This window comes from Canis lupus, chromosome 5, assembly GCF_003254725.2.
Source record: "Canis lupus dingo isolate Sandy chromosome 5, ASM325472v2, whole genome shotgun sequence".
NCBI classification, from domain to species: Eukaryota; Metazoa; Chordata; class Mammalia; order Carnivora; family Canidae; genus Canis; species Canis lupus.
Window position 1 is genome coordinate 74,110,628 of NC_064247.1, and position 7,809 is coordinate 74,118,436.

Sequence of the window (7,809 nt, forward strand, 5' to 3'; positions counted from 1 at the left end):
GTCTGTCCTTCGTCGCGTCGGTCATGGAGCCGATATACTACATCAGGTGGATTATCCTGGCGACCTGCCCCTCTTTTCACCCGGCTTCTCCAACCATGCCCGTCCCTTCCCTTTTATTTACAATCCTATCAAGATGACCTTTTCCTAAACCCATGTTAGCAAATATCTAGGACCTAATTCTCCAGAGAAAAACAGTTAAGAATAAGTTACAGCCCCAAATTTAACATTTAGAATCGGTCCTTTCATCCAGCACTTAAACACAACACCGCTTCTTTCTTGGCTGTCTACTTTATGGTCCTTGGGGCCCAGAGACCCCAGCCAGCGCACGGGAGGACAGGTCCACCTGCCCCAGGGGCCACCTGCAGGAAGCCAACCGGCCCCCTCCGCGGGCCTCGGCAGCCAGGCCGGGAAGCCGAACAGCAGCGCCTCTGGCAACCGTCCCCAAACTCCTGGGACTTGATTAATAACTGACCGTTTTCCTCGTTTTGGCCCTCACTTCCAACTTAGGACCCACACGACAGAGGCGTAGCCAACGCACCAGCAGAAAGCAGCCCTCCCCACCCACACAGGGGCTCCTCAGGGCAGCCCCCACCACAGCCTCCCCGAGCCCACAGCCTCCAGCCAGGGCCGCTGGCATCGTGGGCTGTTTGCACCATGAAGCTTTTCTTCTCTGTCTGCCTTGGAGAATCTGCCAAACGTGCGAGAGGGTAGCGGACTCCCTGGAGGAGTAACTCTGAGCAAGTAGCTCCTGCCTGTGCTCGTCCAGGTGGCTGGCACTTATTTCCACAGGGGAGCCAGAAGCAACGTTCCCGCTTGATTGGCACTTGAAGAGATTGCGATGTGACTGTTCCCTGCGCAGAACCACAAATCCTGCTATTCCTGGTTTCGGGGGCTGATTCTTTTCAGTAACGTGGGCCTATATAATAATTAGTCCCCTGTCTCAGCATATATGCTGTACTCCTTATCCACCTTTACAAATACTGGCATAGGGCAACTTGACTCCCAGGTTGTGTTATGTAATACATGGGATTCATTTTATTAGATTATCTCTTAATTCTTGCTTGCATTTTTACTTCTACTAATTTCATTTACTTTGCTGCTTAATTTTATTGCTACTAATTTAATTCTATTAATCTATGTGGATTCCAACCTATCAGAAATGCCAATATGCTACGAATTGAAATATAATCATGTAAGGATTAGATCCTTATTTTCCATGTGTGTCATGTTCACATGGAAAACTCAGAAGTGATTTCCCAACAAAATTACTCAATTACTCAGGAGGCTGCTGCATTGCAAAGAGAAACAGCTGGTCACTCAGCCACACAGGACATCGCTGGACGGCGTACAGCAACTCCCTACCTCAGACCAAGGCATCAGAGGACAAAGGCTGAGCGAGTATCTCCAGCTCCTTCCATGTCCCATCTTTCACTGGTCAAAATTTTCCCTACTAGGAGTTAACATTTCCAGCTCTTGTCATCTGAGCATTTCAGACGTTTACTGGTAAAGCCATAAGGCACACTCTGCTGTACCATATGGCACCACTTCCTTCTTGCCCAGAAGTAGTGGGAGCAAACAGAGCCTTGGTGGATCCATCAAGTCAGAACTGCTTGCTGTAGCTTCTGGGTCTCTCATCCAGTGGTGACATAGGAGTCCTTCCAGATGCCAGCACTCACCTTGGGGGCTGAAGAGAGCCCATGCTACTAGTAGGTGATGTCTCAGAGGCCACAATTTGGAGGTGGCAGCCAAAGCAGAGACTCACTCCATAAACAAGTAGTCAAAGCTCAAGACACAATGAGGCCAAGAAACATGTGATCCTTACACATTTAACATGAGGAGATACAGACAATCAAAGTGTCAGCACAGTAAAACATCCTGAAAAAATCATTCTATACAACTAGAAATAGAAAGCTGCAGTACCCCAGAATTTATGTTACTGGAATATATAGCCACCTGTCCTCCCAACAGAGCGAGCAGAATAAAATCAAAATATTTAATAATGGCAACGTCCAAACCATTTGTCCTCAGCTGGTGTCGGTACAGAGAAGTAACAGTGAAAATTGAGTCAATCTACCCCCTCAGATTAAGGACTGAGGTTAGGCTGGCCAGGCCTAAGATAAAACATAGAGAACACAAGACATTTCCAAAGCTTGAAAGTAGTTATTTTGGGGGAAAAGTACGCTATCACCTTTGACATATAAACATATTCCTACACATACAACAATGAAAGAGCATCCATTCAAGGAAAAGTCATGCTAAATGAGCTGCCACAGTATTTACCTGTTTAACTGAATAATACTATTGATATTTTAATTAATATGCATGTGTTACAAGAACTTAGGGAACCTCAATTGGAAAAGGATTACCAAGTGAGTCTGCAGGTCAGTCTCTGAGTTATGAATGAATTAGGTCGTGGAGCCCATGTGCTCTTGTAAGATTATGATCATCAAAAATGGTCCTGAAGCATATTAATAGGAGGACATTAACGCTGATACATGTGGGATATGCAAATATTTGGCGATCAGATTACTTTCCCTCTGTAGGTGTCTAATTCCCATGGCTTGTAGCACAGCAACGAGCTCCTTTGTGTTCAACGTGGTTTCAGATACAGGAAGGCCTTGCTGTCACCTCTGTTCCTTCCGTCCCAGTCCCGTCCTCCTCCCCGACCCCCAGGGAGCCCCTTCCCACCCTTCGTGGTTTACCTTCCCCAGACTACATCATGCACTTCGCCGTTAACCTGCCAGAGACGAGACCGCTCACCAGGCCGAGCAGTCTGGCGCCTCCACACATGGCTGAGCTGAGCTGGATGCCTGCGCTGATTAAGGACAGTGATTGGAGCTGCCACAGGATGTAACAAATCACAAGGCGCTTGGAGGCAGGTGTGGTCTAAAGTGCTAAGCCCCATGATGCTGGGAAGGTAAGTGACCTGAGGAGTGAGGCTTCCTCACTCAAACCAGGAGTTCCCCGCCTGCATCAGAATACAGAGCCAAGAGTCCTAACAAGACCCCAAACAGGGGGAGCCTGAGCAAGGCGGCAGCTGATTTCCCCTCTGCCTGGACAAGGGTCCTAAGAGGTGGCCCTGGTGTGGCAGCTCTAAGGGCCAAGGACTCAGGCTCCTCCTTTCTTACTGTTCTCCCCTGGGCCCCTGGTCTGCAGGAGGGAGGTAGCCCCGAGTCAGCTGAAGGGAGTGACTCCTAGCAGGGAACACACCCTTCTGTCTGGAGGGCACAGGCAGGGCTGTGCTTGGGGGCCCAGGGCCAGCTGTCACGTGAGTTGGTTGTTAAACACAGCTTTTATTAAAAATTCACAGAAACTCACAATTTATATTAAAAACAAGGGCACCTTCCAAATCGTGTATTTTACTATCGTCTGTGCTCTTACAGTTGGTTTTTTACTCCCATTGTTCACGCCCACGCTTATCACAGGATATGCTATTGCGTGTTCTCCGAGGGGAGAAACTTCACGTTGGCGGCATGAGATCAGCCACGGGGGGTGGATTTACACGGCAGACATTGGCAATTCAGCTTCCTTGTATTGTTTTGTTGATTCTCTAGACCAGCAGCTGGCCAACAAGTTCACCCCTGTTTTTCGGTCCTTAATCTAAGCCCTTGTTACATTTTATTTTATTTTTATTTTTTTTAAAGATTTTATTTATTTATTCATGATAGTCACAGAGGAGAGAGAGAGAGAGAGGCAGAGACACAGGCAGAGGGAGAAGCAGGCTCCATGCACCGGGAGCCTGACGTGGGATTCGATCCCGGGTCTCCAGGATCACACCCTGGGCCAAAGGCAGGCGCCAAACCGCTGCGCCACCCAGGGATCCCGCCCTTGTTACATTTTAAAATATGAAAGGAAGAGAGAAAATCGGGGACCGTGACTGGACGTGGCTGCAAACCTGACCTACGCTCGAGCTCGCAGGCCCTTTCCCAACACGCTCCTGAGCTGATGGGAAGTACTCACAACGCCAAGGGGCCTGAAAGCCGTCCCTGCTGGCTGACAGCTGGCGGACCCCGGGCTCACAGAAGCCGCACCTTGCTGGTCACCTGGGCCCTGGAGCCTCCAAGCCAGCAAGGGAGAGGATCCCACGGGTCCGATGCCTCCCGGGCTTTGCGTCTGGGCCAGCGAGCGCCAGCCCCGTGCAGGCCCCGAGGGAGGCCCGGCCGCGCTGAGAGCCTTCCAGCTCGACGCCCAGCACCTGCCGTCCCCCACTGGGATGCTGGGCGACGCCAAGGACTTTTGCACAAATAACCTCTTAAAGACTGTTAGTGTGTCTCAGCTCATCCTTCGATGGTTCTGGGTCGGAGACGGTAGCCCAGGAGAGCCCCGGCCTCCCCCAGGAGCGAGAGCAACCGGCCACGGCACCCGCGGGGCCCCAGGGGCTCCTGCTCTGAGGCCCACGGAGCCGGGCGGGCCCTCTCGGGTCGTGAGGAGGCTGCGGGACCTACGAGCACTTCAGAGGGATCAGAACCGGAACCGGACCGGGCTAGAGCGGGGTCTGACTCAAGCTGGAGTGGAGCCAGCCAGAGGCCTCAGGTGAATGAAATTTTAAGGGTGAACAAGCAGGTTAAACATATCAAAGAGAATCCTGAATTAGGGTGGCCTCAGTGGAGAACTTTTAACCTAGACAAGCTTATCCATTTAGAAGCTGCCCTAGAGAAAAAGGGGTCTCAGGCAAGCACTCACCATAAAGGGAAGAGGGAAAGTTATTTTTCATCCTTTACAATTTTTCAAGGATGAGAGCCCAGGGACACCCCACTCCTTACAGAGCCTGCAGATGGGATCCTGGGAAAACTGGCCTAAGCTGGCATCAAAAGTCCAAAAAACAAAAAAAATAAAATCAACAAATCACTAAAGTAGTAACTTGGTAAAAAAGCTTATGCAGGGGATCCCTAGGTGGCGCAGCGGTTTAGCGCCTGCCTTTGGCCCAGGGTGCGATCCTGGAGACCGGGGATCAAATCCCACGTCGGGCTCCCTGCATGGAGCCTGCTTCTCCCTCTGCCTGTGTCTCTGCCTGCCTTTCTCTCTCTCTCTCTCTCTGTGACTATCATGAATAAATAAAATTAAAAAAAAAAAAAAACTTATGCACCTACCAAAAAGACAGTTGCAAAGCAGTGCTAGTTAGGTCATTTTTTGAGAGACCCCTACCGTCTCCTAAAATAAAGTGACTTTGCAATAACCAACTCTTTTTAGCCTGGTCTAACTTCCTCGTTCCTGCTCCCCTTTAACCTAGAAGTCTTTCACTTTGTACAGCTCCTCAGGGCAACTTTCTATCTGCCAGATTGGATGCTGCCTCAATAATGAATCATTGAAGAAAGCCAGTAAGATCTTTAAATTTTATTCAGTTGAATTGTTTTCTTAAAAAGTGAAGCAAAAAAGGGGGGGTATTATATAAGACAGATGAGTCACTGACCTCTACTTCTGAAACCAATAATACATTTTATGTTGATTGATTGAATTAAAAAAAAAAAAAAAGCCAGACCAACCTGGATGGAATAGGAAAGAATGCAGCATGCTGTGGCATACAGAACAAGAATTCTAGACTCCATTTAGGAAGCCCCGGGCTTGAATAGTAGCTCTATCCTGGTTTTTCTATGTTGTTTTTTTAAAGATTTTATTTATTCATGAGAGACAGAGAGAGAGGCAGAAACATAGGCAGAGGGAGGAGAAGCAGGCTCCATGCAGAGAGCCCAATGTGGGACTCGATCCCAGAACCCCAGGATCATGGGGGGCCAAAGGGAGAAGCTCAGTCACTGAGCCACCCAGGTGCCCCTCTATCCTGGTTGTTAAGCGATCATCAGTTTTCCTTTCCTGACAGAAACCTATGGTGTTGATTAGGATTGCTGTGGGGACTGCTCAAGTGGTGACGCAAAGCAAATATGAAAATTCTTTGTAATGATGGTAGCTGTCTCCAACAGAGTGCTCCTGCTGTGCCAAGTCTTGTCTTAGGCACTTTCTCTATATTATCTGTTTCCTTAACTCTCACAACAACGCTGTGCTTTACAGGGGAGGAACCTGGGGCTCAGAGAAGCTAAACAACCCGGTGAAGTCACAGAGCAGGTGTATGGCCCAGCAGTCTGGCCCCAGGAGCCCACAGGTCAGTCGCCCAGCCTGCCCCATGGCCTGGGCAGAGGATGCAATACCCCAGAATGTCTACTGAGGTCGCTGGGACTCTCCCTCACCCACCCCTCTGTGGGAACCCGTCCAGTCCCTCTGGCTCCTAGCCGGCTTCCCACAGTTGGCTCCAGTCTACCTCAGGTTCCCTGAGGCATGCTCTTCAGCTTTTGCAAATGCTGAGCTGCCCCGGGGCCATTCACATGTGAACTTGAAAGACAAAGGAGCAAAGTTCTGAGAAAAAAATGACAGGAAATGAATACAAGCCCTGCAGACAGAGGCAGTAAGCAGGGGGCAGAGGGAGGTTAGCTGAGCCAAGAGAACAAATAGCAAATCAAAAGCCAACGGGCCAAACTAAAAGGCATCCTATGGAATGGGAGATGTTTGCAAATGACACATCAGATTAAGGGATAGTATTCAAGATCAGTAAAGAATTTACCAAACTCAACACTCAAAATAAATAAATAAATAAATAAATAAATAAATAAATAAATAAATAAATAAACAAGTCTAGTCAAGAAATGGGTAGAAGACATGAACAGACATTTCTCCAAAGAAGACCTACACATGGCCAACAGACACATGAAAAAATGCTCCACATCACTTAGCATCAGGTAAATACAAATCAAAACCATAGTGAGATACCACCTCACACGGGTCAGAATGGCTAAAATTAACAGGAAACAACAAATGTTGGCAAGGATGCGGAGAGAGGGGACCCTCTTGCACTGTTGGTGGGAATGCAGGCTGATGCAGCCACTCTGGACAACAATTTGGAGGTTCTGCAAGAAGTTAAAGATACAGCTACCCTATGACCCAGCAATTGCACTACTGGGTATTTACCCCAAAGATACAAAGGTAGTGATGCGAAGGGGCACGGGCACCCCAATGTTCATAGCAGCAATGTTCCACATGGCCAAACCGGGGAGTCAAGATGTTCATTGACAGATGAATAGATAAAGATGTGGTATATATATATATATATATATATATATATATATATATATACACACAATGGGATATTAGCCATCAAAAAGGACCAATACTTACCATTTACATATATGTGGATGACACTAGAGGGTATTATGCTGAGTGAAATAAGTCAATTAGAGAAAGACAATCATATGGTGTCACTTAACATGTAATTTAGAATGTTCTAGCCACATTAAAAAAAATTAAGAAAAAACAAGGTGAAATTAACCTTAACATTTTATGTAAGCCAGTATGGTCATTAAATATTATGACTACACCTACTCACAAAATAGTATCATTTACATATGTAATCAACATAAGAATTGTTAATGATGCATTTTAATTTTTTTCCTTCTTCCAGGATTTTGAAATTTGGCAGGCATTTTGTACTTGGGCCATGCCTCAGTTTGGACCAGCTAATGCCACTCTAAGTGCTCAGAAGCCCCACATGGCCATGGCCGGCCTGGAGCTGTCACGCTGGGCAGTGCAGCTCCCATCTACGACTCCATCTTTTAAAGGCTCACTTCTCACACTGCTGTTCCACAGTCCCAAATATCGGTCTCCTGTCCTTTTAGTCTCCCATTCCAAGCCCACAACCCCAACAGAATAAAGATGAAAAGACTAAAAGAATTCCCTGACTGGAACACCGTTTGATCCTTTCCTTCCCAGGGAGGGGGTGGAGGGGAATAATTTGACAACTGCCCTTAACCTACAAGCAGAGGACAA

At 47.7% G+C, this 7,809-nt stretch overlaps 1 protein-coding gene across 1 annotated transcript; it reads left to right on the forward strand.

Annotated features, from left to right (window-relative positions):
• The first annotated feature begins 3,589 nt into the window (after nt 1–3,589).
• Nucleotides 3,590–7,699, forward strand: LOC118354709 (uncharacterized). Its single transcript, XM_035716054.2, has 3 exons — nt 3,590–4,533; nt 6,004–6,094; nt 7,445–7,699. Exons 1-3 carry the CDS (start codon nt 4,094–4,096, stop codon nt 7,691–7,693), a joined length of 780 nt encoding a protein of 259 aa, XP_035571947.1. The 5' UTR covers nt 3,590–4,093; the 3' UTR covers nt 7,694–7,699.
• The last annotated feature ends 110 nt before the right edge of the window (nt 7,700–7,809 follow it).

Bases quoted from the DNA above. Each gene is read 5' to 3' on its own strand.
- LOC118354709 (XM_035716054.2), top strand. From the start codon at position 4,094: ATGCCTCCCGGGCTTTGCGTCTGGGCCAGCGAGCGCCAGCCCCGTGCA. The intron at 4,534-6,003 runs GTGAATGAAATT...TGTGCTTTACAG, and splicing joins GAGCCAGCCAGAGGCCTCAG to GGGAGGAACCTGGGGCTCAG. The intron at 6,095-7,444 runs GTCAGTCGCCCA...TCCTTCTTCCAG, and splicing joins CTGGCCCCAGGAGCCCACAG to GATTTTGAAATTTGGCAGGC.